Source organism: Panthera leo, chromosome B1 (assembly GCF_018350215.1).
Source record: "Panthera leo isolate Ple1 chromosome B1, P.leo_Ple1_pat1.1, whole genome shotgun sequence".
NCBI lineage: Eukaryota > Metazoa > Chordata > Mammalia > Carnivora > Felidae > Panthera > Panthera leo.
This window is the reverse complement of record NC_056682.1, coordinates 119,083,140-119,108,673: the sequence shown is the minus strand read 5'-3', so window position 1 is coordinate 119,108,673 and position 25,534 is coordinate 119,083,140. Positions and strand designations below refer to the sequence as shown.

Below are 25,534 nucleotides of genomic sequence, written 5' to 3'. Positions count from 1 at the left end.
TCTTCGGAAGGCATGCATTTCACTTGCAGTTTAGAGAAAAATCTTAAGTCAATAAACCATGTCCAAACTACATATTAAAATGTTTATAAAAATCAAGCTTTAACATTTATTTTATATCTAGCTTTCCACATCTGTGTGCAGACAAGGAGTAAGATTGCACATAAGTGTAAGCAGTGCAAAAATGTGGAAGTGGAGAAAAGTCACAGATGTGCTAAAAATCAAACACAAGATTTTAAGAAAGCAATGGACAAATCAAAACTAGGAAAAAAGTGAAACTATAGCGTCAGGATTAGGAAGGGTGAAGAATGATAATGCCCTTGTTACTACAGAAGTTAAGTTAGTGGCACAGATAGCACTTGTCAAACAAAAAATAATCCAATAGCATTGACTTTTATTCATTCATGTTAAGTCACCTGAAATGATATCTGTTGCATTTAAATGCTCATTAATGTAAATGGCTGAACAAATCCATTTCAATGGATAGTCAATATCCCACATAGTTAAGTCACTTCAACACAGCCTCATGACAACTCCCACACCAGAACAGTACTTTATTTTGTAAATTTTGACCCATTATTACTCCCATGTTATGGTTTTTTCAGCTGTCAAGTGTACAAGGTGAAGAAAAAATTTAGTTAGATGGGGGTTGCACCTGGAAAATAAATTTCTTAAACTCCATATACACGTTTCAAAACTGCTGGGTCCCAAGTCCATCTATGAACTCCAGGGCTGCCAGTATCATGTGCAGCATACTAAAGCTACACTATCCGAATAGCTTATTAATTCTGCATAAATCAGGTCAATCAATGTGTCAACCTGTAACAGACTGTGCACTTTTAACTGAACATGGCAAAATATTCACTCTTTTGAACTTTACATCATTATTTGATGTCAAACAATGAAGCAAATCCCAACAGTATATACAAAAACAGCTTTGCATTTACAAAAGATTGTTTCCCATACTGATTAATTCAGGCAGCTAACTCATTGGTTTATGCAACTTTATTGAAGAAAAATAAATCAATTACTAGCAGAGCTATTAGTTGATCACTCATCCATTGACAACTTGCATCATTTATTCAGTGCTATATTAAACAGTGTATTGGAAGATAGATTAACTAATAGCTCCAAGCCTCCTAACAATTTAAATGAGAATTACAAAATGTTTGAGACCCTATTTTGGAATACAAAGGGTGTTTGACTTCCAATTTCCATTCTCTGTAGAACAAGAACAGGTCATTCCTTTATTGACATGCATAAAATACATCACATTTTCTGTTCTGCTGATGCTATAAATTCAATACCAATTCTCCAGCCACATCAGTTATGAGCATAAAGTATATCATGTAACCTCAAATCTCTAACAGTGGAAGGCTTAAAAAAGACTGGATGCTAGAATAATGCTGCTTCCTTTGATGTGACAACTGAGCATCCATCTCCCTCCCCCTCAGATGATTTCTTCAGCATGTTAGAGCAGTGAGGAATGGTTTTAGTCTCATAACCAAGTTAGAGTGAAGACATTGGCCACATAATACACATGCTCCATTTTTAAAAAAATTCAGAATCTTGGGCAACTGTTCTCTTGTAACTACTTTACAGTTTCTAAAAGCAGTTATTGTCCAAAGCTGGAAGAACTTAAGTCTTCTCAGATGAGCATGTGAATGAATGGAGGGAGGTAAACAAAAAATAAAATTAAAAAAGATGAGGTCTGAAAGGGGAGCAGCCGGATAAGAAAATCAAAAAAGGAACAGTAATTTAAAGTTTATTCCAGCTATAATGCAGGTTATTCTGACTTTAAGGTAGCATCACATGGCATACTTCTGAGTCCATTCCCGAGATATTCTGTTGTACCTGCAAATAAAGAAGATGTTACTTAAAAAGTTAAAGAATTCTTAATATTTGAAAGTAAAGATTTCTATTTTACCTCCAAACTCATCATGGAGTTATTTCTTATGGCTATGATTAGAATTAAGCCAACAAGGGAGAAATAGCAGTGGTACTCAAAGCAATGTGGGAAATGGAAATCTTATACTTCCAATAGAATGTTCCAATAGACTGAAAATATTTTCATAAACACAGTAAGGTGGCATTGAGATTGGGGAGGCTAAGAAAAAAATAATCAAAGACCTTTTCTCTTCCCTACCACTGAGTTAAATGTTCTATTAGAAAATCCTATAATTAGTATTCACTTCAACTAACTGTAACATTAAAAAAATTATTTTACAGTTCATCACGGACTTATGTCAGAACGGCACAGTCTACAGAAATTTCCATCAAAGTTGGAACCAAACAATTTTATCTGAATCCTAGACTTTGAGAAATTGGTAATACCAGAAATTACATTTGAGATTTAAAGCACAGGGAGAAGATTAGACATTGGGGAAGGAGGTTTTGAAGAAAGGACTTTTCAAGAGGAGGTGGGTGTGAGTGGCGTGTATGTGTTAATTGGAACATGTATGTGTTACTTTTAGAAAGTGTGACTGGAGCTAACAAGTCCCACTTGAGACTTAATGAGAATCTCTAGTAGTACAACTCGGGGGCATCTTTGTTTAAAAAGATCAACAGATAACTCACACACGAGCAAGGTTATTTATTACTGAGGATTATCATTCATATTGATAAATGCTATCAATTTCTTCCTGTATTACATCCATGCCATAAATTACTTACCAACAAAAAATACAGTGATAGCCTTATGAATATACATCAAAGGGTATAGGAGAACTTTTAGATTTCTATTTCCAGTTTGAACTTTATGAAATATTAACTAGCTTCATTTCAAAACAAGAACTAAACATGGTTCAACCACTTTTCTAAACTTTAGCATATAGAAGTTCTTTCTACCATTCATGGTTACCTCATTTAAGGACACCCTCTCAAAAAGCCAGCACTTTAAAACAAAGGTTTCATTTAGCATACAGGGAGCCACAAAGTATAGCTGATATTAATGCATGCTTGTCAGTAATGAACATTTAGTTTAGATGCTTGGAGGCTTTACTAAAAGTGTTTTCCCTTATATTATGATCTCTTGACCAAATTTTAATTAAATCACCACATTCCATAAAGTACTGGTAATAACGGTTAAAATATACCAACTTTAAAATTTAAATACCATGGTAGTTTGAAAAAGATACTATTTAAACTTTCATTTCTTACTAGTGCTATATATAACTGCTTTGCCATGCAAATACTCTCAAGCAATAATGACTATTGGGTATACTTTCACGCTAAACAGAGATCAAGCAGTTAAATGTACAGTTTTCAGAAAACTGTCACATCTGTTACCTTTGGTTAGTTAAGACAGTGCCTTTAAGCATGCAGCACTCAAGTGCTGGCAGTACCATGAATAAGCGCACCATAGAGTGCAGATCCTCTTACCCTACAACATAGCGTATTTCTCTGTCCACTCTCTTGCTAACCTATTGTACCTAATTGAACAAGTATACTTAGCATTAATCATAACATACAACAAAGTTATAATGGTGAAGTAGTACATAAAGGTAATTCAAATATCTGAGGAATTTAGACCACATTTTTATAATAGTACCAGTTATTTGTTTCAAAGATGTAATTGGGACAAAGAAAAATCTTTCTTTCCAAAAACTTAGTAAGTGACAAAGCACTCAACATGTTGGGAAATTAAAACGTTTTAGAGGGGCTATTCATTGTCACATAAACTAAAACCTATTAAGAAAAACTCACATTTCAAAAACTAGCTTTCTGCACATTTTAATTATTATCTTACCAGCAATAATCATCAAGTCTTCTTGGCATTGCCACAACTTACAGCAGAGTGTAAGCCTAACTCATTAAAAAAATAAAATCACTTTTCTACTATATACTTACTTATCTCTGTCTGTTTTATAGATCCGTGCAATCTCTGGCACTAGGGGGTCATCTGGGTTTGGATCACATAGCAGTGAACAAATGGATAAAAGAACTGCAAGAAAAAAAAGTGTTACCTAGCACTGGAAATTTAGATAAAAATGTATTTAGAAACATGTATTAAAAAAAAAAAACCCAATCCTCAAAAGATTTTTTATTAGTTTGTATCTTAAGGTCAATGAGACACAGCTTTACAGACATTTTGCTTCACAGGAGACAATAAGTAATGTCAAAAATAGAACTTTGTTGGCATCAAGTTTAGTACTGACTAGCTATGAAAATAGTGCCAAACTCAGGAGTTCCGAGATACTCAAACAATGCGGTAGTAGTTTATTACCCTTTTCATAAAGTTAAGTGGCATTAGAAGTTAATAAACTGTGGAGTTCTTCGTACTTTGAGGGGGGGAAATCTATAAAGAATAATGTGGGGAACATTCGTGCAGTATTATTCTCAGCGGTTGGGCATAACAAAAAAATCCATTCTCAGGGTGTCTAGCTAGCTCAGTCAGAGGAGCATGAGACCCATGATCTTGGGTTTGTGGAGTTCAAGCCCCATGTTGGAGGTAGAGTTTACTTATTAAATATATATATATATATATATATATTAAAAGAAAGGGGGCACCTGGGTGGCTCAGTTGATTTAGCCTCCAACTTCGGTTCAGGTCATGATCTCATGGTTTGTTGAGTTCGAGACCCACATTGGGCTCTATGCTGAGTGCTCAGAGCTTGGAGCCTGCTTCAGATTCTGTATCTCCCCCTCCCTGTCTCTCAAAAATAAACAAACATTAAAGAAAATAAAAAAAAAAATAAAAAAAAAGAAATCCATGCTCTTCCCTGCCCTTGGGGGAGTTTCACATAAACTCCCAACTGCTCCATTGTGTTTTGTCTCCTTGAATTTATAAACTAAGAGTAGTGATTAAATAAATGCTGATCTCCATTACTTTTTTAATAAAAGATTTTATTATATACATATATGTACATACACATATATTTTTAAGTAGGCTTCACGTCCAGCGGAGAGCCCAACGTGGGGCTTGAAATTACAACCCTGAGATTGAGAACTGAGCTGAGATCAAGAGTTGTGGACACTTAACCGACTGAGCCATCCAGGAGCCCCTGAAGATTTTATTTTTAAGCAATTCCTACACTCAACATGGGGCTTGAACTCACAACTCCAAGATCAAGAGTCATGCTCCACAGACTAAGCCAGCCACGCAGGCACCTCTCTATCTCTATTACTAAACGAGCCTTCACAACTTTAGTTCTTACTCTGACCTGTTCAGTTCATGAACTTGGATGATACCAAGCATTACAGAGCATGTACCTAATTCATTTTGTATGCCTATTATGTGGCAGACACTGCAAAGTGTTATAAGGGATTTTCTTTCTTCTCCAAAACAGTGATTTTAGTCAAATAAAAGTCTGGGAGATGCTACACTACCTTTTTAGTAGATACAAATTCACTGCACAATCCTATCTGAAACACTGTCTTAATTAGCAACATTAAAAACCTCATTTTTTATACCTTAAGGTATGCTAAGCCAACACCAATACCCAAAGGTTACTACAGGGTACACTTCCTTCCCATTGAGTAGTCACTCTGTGGTAGGTGATTTCATTTGTGGGGGAGAAGTGACATAAAAACCACCACAGTCATTCAAAATGGAGAAAGATGGAGGAACTCCCATCTCCATCTGGGATATTCTTGTGGAGACTGGACAACCTATTAGAGATGTCATATAATAGATCCCAATTGAAAGTAGAAGACCAGAATTGATCTAGAGACCTTTCCAAGACTATGAATCTGAGCAGCTCAAGACTTTCTCTAAAAGTATTTTACCTTTAGAAATAGTTAAAGCAGGAGACCACTGTGATCTTAGAATATCGAGACAAATGCTGCCATTACTGTTAATATTTGGATGATAAATTCTTGTTGTAAATGCAACCTAAAATAAATTAAAAAAATTTTTTAGGTATCTTTTCCCCAAGTAAAAATAAGCATCCTAATCTGAAATAAAAGACTTTCATTTTTAGCAAGGCTTAAAATACTGTCCTGCTCTCTCTCTCTCTCTCTCTCTCTCTCTCTCTCACACACACACACACACACACACACACACACACACACACTTTCTCTCTCTCTCACACACACACACACAATCAAATGGCTAAAAGCTACTTTACATACACAGTAGACTAAAAATTACAGAAACTCGTCTGATATTCTGATCAAGATCTTTCAGGGGATCCTTCTCTTTCATTAAAATAAAAAATGTAACTTTGGGGCAAAAATTTTACTATCAATGATATGATGGGATATTCTGAAGGTTAACTTTCACTCTACCATGTCATGAGTATCAAGAAGAACATTGTGAAGGCTAATTAACATTCATTAATAAATAAAGGAACTTCAGAATGTAAACCAAATTTGTAGACCAACTCATTTAAGGTATCAAGTTACAAAAAGTATGTGTTTTAGTGTGCATTTCCATAGTACATAAAATAATTTTAAATATCAAAAAAGTGTTTCATCTGAAGTAACTGTCATACTACACCTATAACATGACTGCAAAGATGGCTGAAGTGCCAACGTTCTGCTATTTTCTACAGGTATTCATATAGATTGGATTTATGTTAATTGCTCTGAAAAGACAAGGATCAAATGCTTTTAATAACTGTAAACCAGTCACCTTTGTGCATTAAGCAACTATAAGCTTTGATAGATTTATTGTTATATATGCAAACCCAAACCCCTAAAAGATATAGCCTAAGCCCTAACAAACATAGCCTAGGCTGCAGCAACATATGCAAATGAATACAAAGCTGAATACCTGAAGTCTACTATTTTACAGAGGTTAATAATCCAAACCTGTATGAGCACAATAAAGGGGGAAAAAAAACTTCCACATGATGTATCAGAATTTTGCAACGTTGGATAAATCCTTATCTCCATTTACAGAAGTTCAAATCCAGGTCTAGCTGCTCTTCTAACTAAAGATTAAGAGCATTCTGTATTATATATTTAGCTTATGTATTAGCCTCAATATGTATTTAACCTAAATTATTCTTACTCCCTACATATACATGCCAATTACCTTGAATTACATTGAATCGTAATTTCTAAGAATACTCTATTCCTTTGAAATAAAACACTGATGTATACTAATGGATTTTGGGGATAAATACTTGCCTTAGGTGGTTTGAAGGGGTAGTCTGTAGGAAAATGAATTGTCAAAAAGAATACACCACCTTGATATGGGCTGTCATTCTGTGAAAAGAAAAATTTGCTTAACTCTGATATTTAAAATATTACTGCTAAATAATCCAGGTAACATTTCTATTTTCTAAATAAGCATTTGATATGGACCCAAATTACCCACTGTTTACACTGCAATAGAATCTAAACTATTCCACAATTTAGTTCATATTACTAGAAAATACACAATCAAAATTTACTATAGAACAATGAACCCTTATTTACTTAGATCCCATTTTACGTAGGTCACCAAAGAACCGAAAAATTACCCAGAAACATAGGTGTTCTAGATCCCAACTTTCACAAAGGAAAAGTATACTTAGCAATAAGGTCTATAAAAGTATTATACATCAAACATGAATTTGAAAATAAGGTCTTATATTTATTTCTTCTAATGAAAACCATATATACAACACAGAAGGCTTTGTACTTCAACACACCACTCTGGCTACTGGCAAACCAAAATGCTGAACTCACAACCCTGAGATTAAGAGTCACGTGCTCTTCTGACTGAGCCAGCCAGTAACCCCTCAAAAATCCTCATTTAAAACCAAGGAAGTTTTTCTTCAAAAGCATACTAAAAACCTCACAGCAAACCAACACACAGCATTACAATATTTGGAAAACAATGTAGAATATTTGTTCTTCCACTTCAAAAGAAAACAAAATTTCAAGCTATCGCATCACTCTTCCTCCCTCATTTTGATTATAATTTGAGTACGAAGGACTCTTAGTAAATACCTATTAGACAATGTTAGTATCAAGTAATTTTTGGGAAACACTATTTGCTAGAATTTTACATTTAATTTAACCAATATCAGGAAAAAGATATCACTGTTCCCATTTTATGGACAAATATAAAGGGACTTGAAGAAATAACTTAGGTGAATGGTATAGGATAGAACCAAGATTGAAACCCCAGGTCTTATGAAGACCACCAACAATGGATCAGAAAGTGAGGACAAAAGACAGTGAATTAGTAAAAAACTTTAAGGTAAAAGTTAAGGAAAATATAAAACTGCTTCTAGATATGCTAAGAGCCGACCTGAAGATGTATTTCAAAGTTTATAGTGAGTTATTACCAACATCTATTTCTCTCCATTAGAAGAGTATGTACATAGTGCTAATATAAGCCTTTTACTATGCTCATTCTGGATATCAGGCAAATAAAAACTTTTCCAGATCTGTCACTTTTATAGTGTTCATTTAATCCCCAGCCCACTGTAAAATAACCAATAGCTGAATTAATTTAACTCCCTTCTATAGATCAGGTATGTAGAAGGGACATTGAGAACAATTTCTTATCTTGATGGGCTAACAGTATGGTAAAGAGACATATAATGAAATGTTGCAGGTATTATGAAAAATGAATGGGATATATCTGCGAGTTGAAGGAAAAATGTCAACTTACTGATAAATGAAGTTCAAAGAAACATACAACTAGTAAAATTAAAAAAACTACAGTTTGAATCCTTTCGTAATGCCCAAGTCCTGTCTTTTCAAATTGTTTACAAAATTTTAATTCGAAAAACAACTGCAAAGCAGCATTGTGAAGTATAGACAAAAATCAAAGCAAGGTACCAGAATACGATCTGAATTTAACAGATTAATGGATCTTTAACAGCTACATCAACTGGGAGTAGATGCTTCAAATGGCATACACTTTTATAAGACTAATACTGAAAATGTTTGTACAGTGTGCAGTTAACAAATTACGGTAATCCTAAACAGTAGAATTCTAGGGGCACCTGAGTGGCTCAGTCGGTTAAGCATCTGACTCTTGATCTTGGCTCAAGTCACGATCTCAGTTTGTGAATTGAGCCCTGCACTGGGCTGAAAGTGTGGAACCTGCTTGGGATTCTTTCCTTCTTTCTCCGCCCCTCCCCTGTTCATGTTCTCACTCTCTCTCAAAATAAATTAAAAAAAAAAAAAAAAAAAAAAAAAGAAATTCTAAATTTTCATTCCAATTTTCATACAATCACAAGTGCTGTAATCTCACTGCTTCTGAATAAAGGCAACCTAATCATAAGATTTAAGCAAAACCAAATTTCACTTCACTTGTTCAAAAAAACAAAAAACAAAAAAAAAACAAAAAACACTTATGGGATGAAAATATTTCAATGTTACAATTTAACACTACAACTCCATCAACTCAAAAAGGAAAAACTGGTAAAATCTTAAGATCCAAGGGTAACCCAACCAAACTATGCTATCTAAAGATTGAGGCTCTATACCAAAGTTACTATAAATAGAAAACAAACAGAAAAGAAATTAAAACAGGTATATTTTGATTATAAACGGACCCAAATCCAGAATTTATACTTGATCTCTTTATAAACCTTCTACACCTTGGATTTACTCCAATTAGTTCAAGTGACTCCTCTCAGTGCCTGTATTCCTCCCCTAGGGCAATCATAAAGTGTTGGTATTCCCAAAGATCCATCTTCTGCTTCTATCTCCTGATCCACACTTATTCTGGTAACTCTGGAGTCCTCTCTCTCTATATATATTCAAATGCTCATGAATGTTTATTCTTGGATGTCTTGTGTCCAAAACTCAAACCACAAACCATCAGTGATCAAAGCAGTTATCAATCTTAAAGATCCTTAAATTCTCTTCAACTAGCTGCTTCTCCTTTAGGTCCACTGCCACCACTACCTTCGTTCCAGATCTCACATCTTTTTTCTACATTATGGTAATGGTTTACTACTGGTATTCCTGTCTTCACTCTGGCTTTTTCTTCTAATTTATCCCTCACCCTAATTCTGAAGTTGTCTTAAGACACAAGTTGCACCCCTGCTTGAAATCCAGCACAGATTTCAAGATAAAGTACAAACTCCTAAGCACATAAAGTGCTTTATGAACCCATTCCCACTAATATAGCTGGTCTCATCTTCTACCTCTTCTCCTAAATGTGCTCTTTACTGCACATAAAATGTTTCACATCTCCTTTTTCCATTATTTCTTTCTTTCTCTTACTTGAAATATTCTTTGAAAAAAAAAATTTTTTTTTATTAGAGAGACAGCATGTGCGAGCGGGTGGGTGGGGGGGGGGGGGAGAGAGGGGCAGGAGAGAGAATGTTAAGCAGGCTCTACACACAGCGTTATGACACAAAGCTTGATCCCACGACCCTGGGATCATGACATAAGCCAAAAATCAAGAGTCAGATACTCAACAGACTGAACCACCCAGGCGTTCCTACTTGAAATATTCTTATCTGCATCTGTGTCTTTATCTCTAGGATCCTACCTACACTATAAAGTCCATCTTAAGCTTACATGTCCTTAAAAAGATAATACAGCCTTTCCTTTAGTTCAATCCGCTTGTTGCCTTTCTTCTGTACTTTCTGTACATTTACTATATAACTTACTTATATTTTCCACTTCCTCTACTCTTCCTCTGGACTACAAAGCTCCTTTTAAAAGGTCATGAAGGGAAGAGTTTTCATGTATCATTAACCTTTGCAGAAACTGACATAATACACTTAAAGTAAGTTGAAAAATAACCTTTATGGACCAATAAGACAATACCTATGAACCAATTATTTGACTTCAGATGGTTTTTGTAGTTGATTCTGCTCAAGCTGCCAAAGATGACGTTATATTATTCAAATTTGGTACTTTCTTCCTTGGCTGTATCATAGATTAGGTGGAAGTTAGTGTGGTTCTCCAAATAATTTCAAAATTATCTTTCTCCCAGCTCCATTTCCAATTAGTAATCAAGTATATAAATATCAGAAATAAGTAAGGAGTTAACTTCTCCTAACTTTTCCAATTGTTAATGGGAATTGTCCTCAATATAGTACAAAACACCCAGCCACCACCAAAGTTTAAGAACCACATAACCAGCAATGCTCTGTCATTTCTTTCAAAGGTTTAATTTTTATTAGTATTTGTGCTTCCAAAGTATCTTACCTTAAGAAAGAATAAGCCAGTTCAAATGGTTATTAGAAAGCATTTTGCCTCATAAATTTAATGATCAAGAACATTCCCAGACTGTAATACACTAAAACTGAATAGTTACTCTGCATCAAAACTTAAATTAGATGCTCCATTCCTTAGTCAGGAACCTTTAGTTATGTGGCACTGCCAATCACTTTACTGACCTAAGAAGTACTCCATAGCAATTTTGTTACCATTTATTCTTTCAGCAAATCTGCAAATATATGGATTGCTATACTACCAATGTCCCAATGTTTTAGCTCATTTACCTGCATGTCACACAGCTAGGCATAGTAACAAAATAAAGCAATTATTTATCTAATCAAACTGTGATGTTGTATCACAAGGATGCAATCAAAAGCCAAAATAAGAACATGAGTTGTTTCATTGTTGACGCTATGGTAAAGATAATTGCTAACTATTTCCAAGTTGACATCCAAAACCGGTGTTTACTAAAATACAGTTTCTGCAAATTTTATTAGGGAATATTTAAATAGTTCTGAAAATCAAGTATTTGTTTTTAAAAGCAGAAAACTGTCATTGATACAATTAACAAAGTTTTCTGAAAATAAAAGCAAATAAGTAAGCAGCTACAAAAAAAGGTCAGGATAAGCAATCTTCTCTTATTCTCTAAAAAATTACTGGCATAAACTACTCACTTATGCTTCACTCTGATTTACTCTTAAGTATATTCCTCACCTTTTGGAAACAAAAGTTCAATAAACAGTGAAGTCTCAGAGTCCAGCAGAAAAATGTCACACTGGTGTCAAAGAGCTGGTTTCTATTATGCACACCATCCAATTAAGTCTTGAGATTACCAACTTTTTAGTGCTTTATTAATACTGACAACTAATTTTTATAATGAGACATCTTAAAGCACCCTCTGGATCAAAGATGAGCTTTTACTTGGTAGAAATGGTAAGGCATTTTACTGAACACTCTCCTTTAAGAATTGGTGATCTATAATGACAAAATTCTAGAAACAGCAAATCCATGTGCCTACAGAATCTAGGGAGGCAAAATGAAGTGGACAGGAGTGTGAGACACAAACCCCATATAAAAAAAGGGAGGTAGCTGCTAAACTCCATCCCCAGTCACTACTGCTATGGAATGAGGGCCTCGTCAGTGTTTTAATATGAAGACTGTTAACTTCTAAACTGTTTTGTGGACCAAACTGGGTAAAAGCCAGACTAGTTAACTATGTTCACTTAAAATAAATAAACCACAATTTTGTTACAAAGTAAGTATTTTTAAAGCAAAATAAAATTTACAGTAGTTAAGAATAGTCCTTGAGATAACTGGAAGTGAACAATTCTGACTCTGTTAATTTTTTTTTCCCTATTAGGATAATACAGATATGTTTCAGATTATTAAGATAAATATCCCCCCTCTACCAACACCACCAAGTTTAACTTAACTCACAGTCTCCCTACCTTTAGGTCATAACATTTCACAATTACTCTAACTCAATCATTCCTGCTATGATTTCCCATAAAATTTCCTATCTTATACACTTGTTTTAATTGCCAGTCTCTCCCAGATTTTAAGTTCTCTAAAGAATGAGAAGTATTATGTCTATCCTTAATGGCTGGCATACAGTGGGGGACCACACAGAGATGGAAAAAAAAAAAAAAAAAGATTAAAGTTATCAAAATCAGAACTACGGAATAAAAACTTATTGATCCAACCCATCAACTGGCTAACTTTTCCAAAAGCATTTCTCCTTTTAGAATAATACCTATTTATTGACCATTATCTCACCAAGTACATTATTGACATTTATGTTGAGATTAAACCACCAAAAAGGGGGGGAAGAAAGCAGATTAAGACATACATAGAATAGAAATCCTAAAGTGCCTTCCAAGTCAAAAAAAATATTAAGTATTGTGCAAGATACAGTCTTACCCCAGGTTGTTTTACTGCGCTCTAATTCTGTGAAATTCTTAGATGGTATCCATAATTCTGAATATTCAATTATCCAGCATATACAGTTTCTTATCTACCCAGGATAGAAAGGAATTTTGCTGTATTCAAAATATCACTTTCTACCTAAAAATATTCAAATTTTGTAAAAATCTAAAGTTCTATACAAACATCAAATACAATAAAAACTTAGATTTTTGGCAGCAAGAGGAATTAGATCCATGGTAGAGCTAATAAATTAAATGGTCTATAAATAACAGGAAGCTCTGCAACAATGCTTTACATTACTACAAAAGAAAACTAGGATAAAGTGAAAAAATATTTGATAGGTCATAGAGATGCTAGACTCTAGAACCCGAATACAGGGACAGACACATATAATATATGTAAACAAATGACTAATTCATTAAATTTTTAGGGCTTTCAAAAGCTGTACAACTACGGCAGTTCCAAAACGGCATTACAAGGTTAATAAAATAAATATGAGACTAAGTTAAATATAACTAGGTCAATGTTGAATTTTTAATTAAAAGCAACAATTTTTAATTCTTAATACTTACAGGTCCCATAATTGTGGCTTGCCAATGAAACACTAGGGAAAAACAAAACAAAACTGTTATCTAAAAATGTACAAGCTTTTTTGAAATTAGCCATTCAAATCAACTTCAGAGTTACTTACTGTCATCCCCAACTGGACCTGCAGAACATTGTGCTGGAGGGTCACGGGCCAAATCACTAAGTTCCTACACCAAAACAGAAAATGATGGGTCATATAACCATAACAACAAACAAACAGAGTCAATAGTTTATCTTCACCCCATTCTTTAAGGGACACACAATCATAGTTCACATTAATACATTCTAGTAAAAGAAAACATTAAGTTAACCATAGTCCAGATCGTGGAACATAATAGGCACAGATACAAAAATTCTTGTTACATCAACAAAAGCCATCCAAACCAGAAAAGTTGTATCAGATACTTTCACAGCTTAAGAACTGAGACAGTTCTCAACATTCATGTTGTTTGCTTAACTTTCAGGATATCTCAGAAGCCCTTATTTCTACTATCCTAAATCCTCTGTTGTATCTGAACCACACTATCCACAGACCTCATTTCCACTTGAAAAATCTCTAATGGGGCTAGGTAGGTAGGTATCCTTTTTGATTTGGTCTTATTGCTGCAACTCAACTATGTTTATTACCCTGGAAGAAACTGAAATTTGCTCTAGGTAAAACATGCAGTTTCCAAAATTCCATCAGACCTTATATTTATAAATATGTACTTAGCCTTTCCAGGACTTGTATGTAACAAATATGGATAATTTAGTCAGAAAATAAAGTTGTTTCTTTTTTAATTTTTAATTTTATTTTAGAGAAAGAGAGTATGTGTGGGGCTCAATCCAGAGCAAATATCTGCCTCTCTCACATGGTCCAAATACATTTCAGAAACTAACCAACTGTTGCACAGTGATCAATCTAGATTCACTCCATTTAAAAACAAAACAAAACAAAACAAAACCCCACAATGCAGAATTGTCCTTGTAATTGTTTCACAAAATTCATAAACCATGACGTTGTAGCTCTAAAACTAAAAATGTTACAAATCAATTATACCTCAATAAAACTGGGAGTTGGAGTGCTCTGATACACTGCCAACTTGCTTCTCCAACTCACACATCTGTTTTTAAGGTTATCAAAACAGCCAGAAATCCCAGGATACACAACTTAGGATAACGGAAGATCAGATCAGACCTTTATGCTTGCCTAAATAAATATACCTTCTTATGTTCAATATATTTAAGAATGGGAGAAAATTCATCCCAACCACCGTGGATCCTGATCAGTAGGAATTACAGAAACTCTGAACAGAGATTTAAACAACTGGTTAAAAGAAACTATGTATGGGGGCATCTGGGTGGCCCATTTGGTTAAGCCTTCTATTCTTGATTTCAACTCAGATCATGATCTCATGGCTTGTGGGGGTTTGAGGCCCATGTCAGCTCTGCGCTGTAAGCACAGAGCCTGCTTGGGATATTCCCCCCTCTAAGTAAATAACTTAAGAAAACAGAACAAAACTATGTATGGTTTTAACTTAAAAACAAAAACAAACACTGTTACAAATTATCAAATGATTCTGAATCAAGTATTTGAAGTTATTTTTTGTTTTGTTTTTTAAGGCTTGATGTCCAGGGGGGAGCCCAACACGGGCTTGAACTCACAACCCTGAGATCAAGACCTGAGCTGAGATCAAGAGTCTGACACTTAACCGACTGAGCTACCCTGGTGCCCAAAACTACCAATTTTTGAGTAAAAATAGAAACGTACTTGAATTAATTGACTACCCATTATTAAGCAAATGACTTTTTCATAGGCCAGATTAGGTTTCATATGGCAATTATTTACATCCCATAACCAGCCACTTTTGTTATGATGGGAATCTACTTTAACACCATCTCAAAGCATTAAAAACTTCATTGTTGGTAAAAATCAAGTAGTCTAGTCAAACTGACATGACCAGAGAATTCTCCCATGTTCCAAAGCTTATGTAACAATTTCTACTGTTTAGCTGGCCCACCAAAAAATAAAAAAAGCCAAAAGCTAATTTATACAGTTTAATTGTCTTTCCTTAAGGAACACAAGGGTTCAAAAAAGGGGGTCTATTTTAAGGTTAAAAACTTATCTGTTCTAAACCATCCCCCCTTCTTTTCCATAAAAGATTTATCTCGTTTCTTACATTGATCTAGCCCAAATTAGGTCCTTAATAAACATGTTTTGAATACAGATTTGCTTATATGCCAGAAGAAAAGCAGTTATTTTTAAATAAAACCAATCTAAACGATGGCTGCTCTAAGTGACCTTGAAACAACTTCATTATAAATTTCAGGAATCTATAAAGTTGACCTAGAATAAACCAACACCCTATTTAATGTTAAAGAACATATTTCTTACAGAGGAAAGAAGTTTTTATGCATAATATTTATAAATTAAGCCTTTATAGTACTGGCATTATTCTAACTTTAGAGTGAAGGTCTAATTTGAGCTCTTCCCTCCCAAAATTTCAGGCTCTTATTACTCAGATAATTTCTGAGTGTCTTATTTTCTAAGTTCTCCATGACCAAGATGTCTCTGAAGTAATAATCAAAGATCTAAAATTAGGTCAATTATCTTACATACTAAAATCTACTTTAAATACAACATTGAAAAAAAAAACCAACCTGAGTTATTTTAGGGATCAAAACAGGTCTTTCAAATCATGTACCAGCGTTCATCTCTAAGATAACAAGTAATTCTCATGACATTATTATGCCCATAGCATAAGCAAATGAGAATACGTAAGAAAATCTCAGCAAGAAAAATTATAAGAAAGCACAGTAAGAGGTCACCTCAGATGCTCTTAATGTGTAAGACCTTTTATCTACTCAATAAACTATCCATCTTACCCTGCTTTCATGGAAATGCTTTTCCCTTACTCCAAAACATGTGATTGTAGTGTTTGGTTAATGGTGGCTGATAACCACCCATTACTCAGGGCTAATCATAGAATTTTGTTTCTTTAGCCTCAGTGATTAGCTCAAAGGGCTGGAAAGTAACCTAAGCCAAGCCAGGACCTGACCTAATCAGGTCCATCCATCTCTGCCTGGTTTTTCATATTGAAGCTGGGAAGACTTCTTCCTATTCTAACTGTAAGGATGTGACCTAGAGCTATTGGCAGGCATGTGCCTTGAAATTACATGGTGAATCCAGAGAAAAAGAGACCACATTGGGCAAAGGAGATAATAAGAGCTGACTTGGCATAAAGATATGCAATTTCAGTCCCTGAGGTTGTGGCTTGCTCTGGTTCCTATAGTTATTTCCTTTGATTGTTAACTGCTCCAGTTTCCTTCTAACAAATCCAAGGGAGAAAAAACCCCAAGAGTGAGGAGAGACCCATTCTAAGCAGAAAGTTCCTGGGAACCACGGCCATTTATACAGAGCTTATCCCACTAAAGCACAATGTAATGCTCAAGTCTTGTTTTTTGAAAAACATGTAAGAAATCTAAATCAAACAGTCTCAAAATCAAGCTAGAGGGAGCAGGGAGAAATCATGTATTCTGTCTAGCAACTTTTAATCTAATCACAGAAACTAGAAGTTAATTTAAATCCATTTCTAAAATGAAAAGTAGTATTTGCTATTAGCCAAAGTTTCACCATCATTTATTCACATATAGGAAAAGTGCATATTTGGTGTCAAGCATGTTAGGTCTGAATACACTGAGATAAAACCCGAATCCCTTCCCTAATAGACTGAGTTAATATAAAGTGGGCACAATGCAGAAACAAAAAACTACATTTCAACAACTTTAAGTGCTTAAAATACAGACATTTAAATGCTTTGTGAATCCTGAAAAGGTAACCACTAACCTTGCCTGGGTTTAAAAACAGTGACAACTGAGCTGAGTCCTGATGGAGGGATAAGCATTCCAAGCAGAGAACCTTATTCAAAGTCAAGGGTATGAAAGAACAGTCTACAAAAATTTGCTTGTAATTCTGGTATACCAACCAGAAACACAAAAGAGTAAAGGTAAGAAGGTAGCACATGTGACCAGAAAGGTTAACCATGGCTTGATCTTTCAATAGCTTTGAATATATCAAAGACCATCCCAAAGGCAATGGGAACCACAGAAATTTTTAAGCAGAAATAAGGCAAATCAAATTTGGGGTGTTTTTAAAAAAATGTGGAGACAATAGTACACTAGAAAAAACTTTCAATTACTTTAAAATTACTAGGTCATATCCTAGAAGTACCCCTGAATCTGTGTACCCAGGCTGACAAGTAAAGCTGAACATTTTTACTATATTTCCTTCTTATTAAAAATAAAATGCTGCAGAGAGGTGCCTGTATGAATCAGTTGGTTAAGCATCTGACTCTTAACTGGCTCAGGTTCTCATAGTTTGTGGGATTGAGCTCCGCACCGGGCTGCACACTGAACATCACGGAACCTGCTTGGGATTGTCTCTCCCCTGACCCCCCCCCCCCCCACACACACACACAAAGCTATAGGAGCACCTGGGTGGCTCAGTCAATTAAATGCCCAACTCTTGGTCTTGGCTCAGGTCATGATCTCAAGGTTCAGGAGTTTGAGCCCCACATCGGACTCTGTGCTGATGGCGAGAGCTTGGGATTCGATTCTCTCTCTCTCAAAATAAATAATTTTAAAAAAATGCTACAGATATACCTGAAGCTCCCTCACGTACTCCCCAATTCTACTTGCCCCTCAGAAGGTAACAGATTATTTGAAATTTGGTTTCCACTACTTCTCCCCATTTTTATACACTACTAGATATGTATCTCTTAAGAATATATAGCATTGTTTTGCAGGGCTTGAAATTTTAACTATATATATAGATTTGTATTCACGTGTATTTCTATAGATACCATTCAGAACATTGGCTTTTAAAAAATTTTTTCTTTTAGAGAGAAAGAGAGAGAGAGAGGGAGGGAGAGTGTGAGTGAGAAAATCTTAAGCAGGCACCACACTCAGCGCGTAGCCCAACATGGGGCTCAATCCCACGACCCTGGGATCATGACTTGAGCCAAAATCAGGAGTGGGACCCTCAACCAACTGGGCCACCCAGACCCAGGCACCCCTAGAACACTGGCTTTTAACACTATTTGTGACAAGCACTTCTAAAATTAACTATTAGAGTTTCTATCCCCCATATACCCATACAAAAATTTAATCTGTGGGTATCACAGACTCATCTCCGTATTGTAGGAATCCCTAATACAAGGACAGAGAAGCAGTAACTACATTAGGAAGCATTAGCAGTAATTCAGGTGAGAGTAGAACATGAACTAAGTCATGGAGGATTAAAAAAAAAAAAAAAAAAAAAAAATCTTAAATACCAACCATTTTACCCTTACAAAAATCTTACGAAAATAGGCCTGATTTCTATTTTACATCAGAGGAAAGACTACATGCAAGTGTACGATATACTAAGCTTTAGGATGTGTAGGAAAACAAAAGTTGTGTATCTACTAGACACTTGAAAATTAGAGATCTAGAAACAGATTTCAAAATGGCTCCTTTTTAAAAAGGATGTCCTTACATCAAAGATGCATTTAAAAAAATTTGATACAGCATTTGGCATACTGAAGAAAAAAATTTCAATTGCACTAAACCAACTCTCCACTGTACTTAAGGAATAAATGCCCTAGATTGAACAGGATATGGAAAACTGAGGTTTTCATAGGATCAGTTTCTCCATAATCATTCAGTTAGTTTGCATCTTATTACTACACTCAGTGTGAATCTAGTGTTACCTATTTTTTAAGTTACATGGCCTTTAAATTAAAGCCAACTGAGAAAACAATTATCCATTCCACTGCAAGAGGAAACTCTATTTACTGGACTGAGATCAATTTTCAATGAAGCACTCAATGAATTTCCAAAAGTAGTTTTGTCTTTGGTAAAATCATACTAAGTACTGAAACTGTTAGCTCTTTGCTCCCTAGTAGAGAGGAACGTGGAAAGGACCAGAGAACAGCTCACATATAGCACCTGGGAAGTCTTCATATGATGACCATCCCTTTCCCCAAGAATAGCATTACTAAGGTGGGCTCTTGCCCAACTATTTTTTACTAAATTTTTTTTTTAATGTTTGTTTGTTTTGAGAAAGAGTGAATGGGGTCGGGGCAGAAAGGGAGGGAGACAGAGAATTCCAAGCAGGCTCTGCACTGTCAGCACAGAGCCCAACATGGGGCTCAAACTCACGAACCATGAGATCATGACCTAACCCCAAATCAAGAGTTAGATGCTTAACCGAGTGAGCCACCCAGGCGCCCCATAGCCAACTATTAAGACCACTAAAATAGAAAAGAAGTTGTCAGGGGAGACTGGCACACACTAGGAGTTGCTTAAAGGCTCCACTCACACTGAAGGGACACTAAAATGGATCAAGAGCATACAAGGACATAAAACAAACAAACCTCCTCACCAAATTTAAATATTTTTTTGTCATGGTATGTTCTTCTGGAGGAAATTTTTTTTTTGATCATCTTCCTCTGAACTGCTTCACCTGAAACCTTCCTGCATACTTAGCTAGTATGAAAATCCAGGCCTTTTCTCACTTAGAAATATGCTTCTCTATTCCATTTAAAAGCCTAAACAGGGCACCTGGGTAGCTCAGTCGATTGAGTGTCTGCTTTGGCTCAGGTCATGATCTCGCGGTTTGTGAGCTTGAGCCCCACGTTGGGCTCACTGCTGTCAGCACAAAGCCCGCTTTGAATCCTCTGGCCCCCTCTCTCTATCCCTTCCTTACTTACACTCTCTCAAAAATAAATAAATAAATGTTAAAAACAAAAAACAAAAAAGAGCCTAAACAGACCCATAAGATAAGGAGTCAAGCAAATCTCTCCAAAAGGCAGACAAAAGGTACAGCTTAAGGCAGTGAGTTCTCAACTGCAGGTACATGATTAAACATTAAGTATGACCATTCCTTTTGTGGGGCTCCTACAAGAAAGCCCAGCTTATCTTTAGATCTTTGCTTTGATCATTATAGCACACAGGATCTCTTTGAAAGTTGACTATTAGAAGTAAAACATGAAAAGACCTAAAAGTCTCAACATACTGCTAAATATTTGCTTTTTGCTTCTCTACTGTATCTACATCTTACTCATTTTAGAGGTGAAATGACTAACCAGACTATGAAGAACAAGAAGCCAAGGCATTAAATGCAAAGGCCTAAAGAGATGATGGGAAGTACAAAAAATGGTCTCTGCCATTAAAGAATTCATAAGTTGGAAATACAAGAACTATTTATGAATAATGAAACTACAGAGCAGCCATATCAATGAGTGTCCAGTAAGATTTAATGCCTCTAGTAATAATCGTTTAAGCATCCTGCTGAACTTTCTAATGACAACCACTACTTACACATTAGATCAACATAACCAAAGTCAGCATTTATGAAATTACTGTGCTAATGCCAAGTTCATGGGTTCCATCCCTGAGTACAGTAATTATCATCACCATGTTCACAATCATTTGTTATCCCATACTCCACTATCCATCATGCACATTATCACCCAAAGGTCATAACGATAGCAGTATAGATACAATTCCTATCATAACTTTTGGGAAAACTTAAAAGGTTCATGCCATTACTGACAAGCAATTTCTTGTATTTTACTCAAGAGTCCACTTCTTTCAAAACTTTTGACTTAGAGACCAGGTTTGTAGAACTACATGAATCAGCACTATAAAGACATCTCTTGCCTCTTAAAACCTACACTGAGGAGCAACATAAAATACTGCTTTGGGGTCTGGATGAGATGAGGCCATGAAGTGGAAAGAAGAGTGCCTTTACAAGAAATTTTGAGAGAAGACTCACCCTCACCAAGCCTTTACAACCTTACAAAATATAAAGGTACATATTCAGACGAGTGATAGGACAAAATGCTATGTAATTATTGCCTGATGAGAACTGCTCTAATTGTTCTTATAAAGATCAGGTTTACTATGAAGTAAACAAAAATTTTCTTACTAACTTTAACATCGCGAAATTTCTATATACTGTGTGTAGACACAAATGGTAAGGAAGAAAACAGCAAACATTTCAGAAATGTATGCTTACCAGAAATTATTTCAAAAGAAGGAAACCTGGCAAAAATATTTTAGGATCTGAACACTTTCATAGAATTGCAGACTTAAAGAATGAAAAGAAACAGTCACTTTAAAATCATTTTAGTTTGGAATTTACAATTTATGCGAAATCCTAAAAGTTTCTTTTACTTTAAGAATTAAGAGGTAGGTGCTACAAACCATGTCTCATTACATCACTGACAATATAGTAACTTCCTCTTTAGCTGTAATTACAGGTGAGACAGTGTGCTTGCTCATTACTCAAGATATAAAGAATGTCTTGAATGAATACTACTACAATTTTCTTTCTTTAGATCACCATTTAAATCACTTAAAATTATTCAAAGCTGTTCTTTTGTAGGCATTATCTAAATGGGCAAAACAGAAAGCCAAATTTAGGTTCTCAGCTTTGATACATGAAAACACACAAGGCATTTCATAGATAAGAAAAAACAAAAATTAACAGCAGTCCTGTGGTTGAAAACATCCAATTATACATTAGCTTTGAAATGATAACAAGACTAGGATGAATGTGAACAAGTACTCCATCCTAAAAACGAACAAGTAACCAAGTAGTGATTCACAACTGAAACCTACAAGGCCAAATAAGACAAATCTAGCTATGAAAAGTTGTCAATCTCAATGATACAAGATTATACTGAAAGTATTGTTGCAGATAAAAATCAGATGTTTAGGGAAAGCATAAAACACTTCATTGAATTTTTCCCTTTCACACATAACAAGGCAGAGGATAGTTTTGAGAATCTTATCTAGCCAGATAACTTAGCTAATAAGATATTCACTAAATGCATTCATTCTTAATTACACTGTTCAATTTCAAATAAGATCATGCCGTTGGTAGTAAAACCCAATCAACAACATAAAATTTTCCAGTAAAGTAATGAAAATCACTTAATCTTGCTGATTTCAAAATACTACTGGTTTGACAGAATTAAGTATAGTTATAAAACCCACCATAAAATGGCAAAATATAGCATAAGCAAATTATTTAAATAATCTTTAAAAAAAAATTTTTTTTAACATTTGTTTATTTTTGAGACAGAGACAGACAGAGCATGAATGGGGGAGGGGCAGAGAGAGAGGGAGACACAGAATTGGAAGCAGGCTCCAGGCTCTGAGCCGTCAGCCCAGAGCCCGACTCGGGGCTCGAACTCAGGACCGCAAGATCGTGACCTGAGCTGAAGTTGAACGCTCAACCGACTGAGCCACCAGGCGCCCCTAAATAAACTTAAATAAACTATCTTTAATAATAAGTAAATCTGGGGCACCTGGATGGCTAAGTCAGTTAAGCACCGGACTTTGGCTCAGGTCATGATCTTGCGTTTCCAGAGTTCAAACCCCAAACTGGGTTCTCTGCTGTCAACTCAGAGCCCTGTTTCAGATCCTGTGTCTCCCTCTCTCCGCCCCACCCCTGCATCTCTCTCAAAAAAGGTAAAAAACAGTAATGGGTAAATCTGATATAAAAACAAAGATTTCACCCCCCTTTTTAAAAATTTATTGTGAGAGAGAAAGAGTGAGGGAGAGACAGAATCCCAAGCAGGCTCCACCCTCTGAGTGTGGAGCCCAATGTGGGGCTCCATCCCACAAACCTTGAGACCATGACCTGAGCCAAAATCAAGACTCAGAACTCAACTTATAAAGATCAGGCACTCCCCTTAATTTCTTTTAAATAAGTGTTTCCCATACTTGACTTAGATTCTTGAAAGTTAAGTTGTACAAGGTGACAAACCCTTATTCATGTGTTTATATGCTTGTTTCTTCCACTCAAAGCAGAGACTCTCATGGGTAATGACAAGGCTTCCTCATTTTCTATCTCCTGGGACTAAACTACTGTGCTAAATGGAGTAAAACTTCCCTCAGTTAAGTATTGGTTAAATGATTACCCCGATGTTTGTGGATCTTCACCAGAGGGAGGCTTCAGAATCACCTAAGGGACATTTCAAAATCATGCCTGTTCCCAGAGAAAATGATTCCATATATCTGGTAAGATCCTATACACTATATTAAGAACTCTGCTCAATTTCCTGACATATAAATGCAACTCATGTCAAAACCCACGAACAAGAACGTATATTATGGAATGCAAAAGCCAAGCTAAGATTTGAAATCTTACTCTGAAAACATTTTTATGTCAGCATTAAGAACCTACTGTTTTCTTTACTAGAAACAGATCATTACAGTAAAAGTATTTGGAAAAATTGCAAGAATTTACTGTATCTTGGATTAACAAGGTGCACGGAATCCATGAGTTAAATTCACATATAATCTAGTAACAGATATATTGTAAGTAGCTTCTCCCCTAGTGCTAATAAGAGTATTCAAGTTTATATTCGTAGGAACAACAAAAACTAGAATTAACACTGCAAAAGAGCAGGATGATGAAGACAGTGTCAAGGTAAGTGCCTCTTCATAAAATAAACACCAAGGTCACCATGATCAGTATCCATGAGTCACACAACTGTCCCACACATTTAGTTGGCTACAGAAAAGCCTTGAGGATCCTAAAGAAACACCTGCAAAACTGTGTATCCAGCCTATAGGCTCTTTGGAGACAAGATATTTTAAGATACCCCTAGCAATTAGTTGGAACATGGCAGCTCCCAGTCCTTTAAGAGATCAACCAAAAAGAACATTCACTCCCGCTTTCAAAACTTATGTTAGTGAATATCTTAATTCACAAACTAACTATAATCTAAGAATAAAGTGAAATTCCCATTATTTAAAAGTGAAGTGGGAGAGGAGAGCAGCAGCTTATTGCCGCTAGTAAAACTAAAATAACATTCATTCACCTGATAAAATAGAAACAAATGGCTCAGAACAGCAGTACACTATGGAGTTCAAGAGCTTAAGCTCTTGAGGTAGACTGATCTGAACCTCAGTCACTAGCTGTGTAGCAAGTAACCTCTGTGTTGGTTTCCTCATGTATAAAACGGAATGATAAAGAGCATCTCACAGAATTGTTGTGAGAATTAAATAAGCTGATTTCCATAAAGGGCTTGGAAATAGTTTGGTACACAGTAAATGCTAAGTCCTCGCTATTACTAGCAGCAGAATGATGCAAAAGAAAACCTTTTTGAATACTAAAAACATAAAGGATGACATAACAGTTAAGACACAGAATGGAGCCAGACTGTCCAGGTTCCAATCCCAATTCTGCTATCAGAGACGAATGGTAGGTTTTTGTTTTGTTTTTTAACCTTTCTGTGCTTCAGGTTTCTAATCTCCAAATGGGGATAATAATTTAACTGTACCTACTTCCTTGAGTTGTAATATTAAGTGAGTTAATACAAGGGTTTCAAACAATTCTGACACATTGCAAACCCTCAAAACATGAGTTACTCTTCTAGGCTTGGCTCACATTATATTTTATGTGCAGTTCTTTTTAAACTTCCCCAAAATACAAGCACTGTAGTTACCTGGTTTAATGGGAGTAGTATAATTGCCTATGGTCCTCAAACACCACTAATCAACTTGGGAGTTCCCATTTTTCATTTTTGTTGTTTAATAAATAGCCTTGTAAAACCATACTACAGCTAATTAAATAAATAATACAGCAAAAAACAAGTAAGATTGTTTGAAAAAGCTGCCTGGTCTAAGAAACACAATATATTTTAACGTAAGCTTTAGAAAAAAACAAATCCAAAAGCTTTATCAAATGAATACTGGCCAAAAATAATCCAACAATAAGCATTTCAATAAAGCATCAACAAAGAATGTAAGTATCTTAGTATTTGGAATTCGGGGGCTCCAAACAATAAATTAAAAAAAAAAAAAAAAGAAAAAAGTGCATAACACAAGAAATACCATACTAATAGCGATGCCTACTTGACCCTGTATTTCTAGAACAGAAATTAATAAAACCATCCCCCATAACTATCACTCACTA

The 25,534-nt window shown here is 35.3% G+C and overlaps 1 protein-coding gene across 5 annotated transcripts in view; it reads right to left on the bottom strand.

Moving 5' to 3' along the window:
• Positions 1-987: 987 nt before the first annotated feature.
• Positions 988-25,534, bottom strand: part of UBE2D3 (ubiquitin conjugating enzyme E2 D3) — a 28,570-nt gene continuing 4,023 nt past the window's right edge. For 4 of the 5 annotated variants that reach the window (XM_042935807.1, XM_042935808.1, XM_042935805.1 and 1 more), the window contains 6 exons: positions 13,682-13,745; positions 13,563-13,594; positions 7,072-7,149; positions 5,725-5,830; positions 3,847-3,940; positions 988-1,851 (listed from right to left, as the gene is read on the bottom strand). In XM_042935807.1, the coding sequence (XP_042791741.1) occupies positions 1,806-1,851; positions 3,847-3,940; positions 5,725-5,830; positions 7,072-7,149; positions 13,563-13,594; positions 13,682-13,745 (420 nt within the window). In that variant the 3' untranslated portion in view covers positions 988-1,805. Of the gene's footprint in view, positions 1,852-3,846; positions 3,941-5,724; positions 5,831-7,071; positions 7,150-10,373; positions 13,079-13,562; positions 13,595-13,681; positions 13,746-25,534 lie in introns of those variants that run through there. The other variant, XM_042935809.1, reaches the window with a different exon arrangement.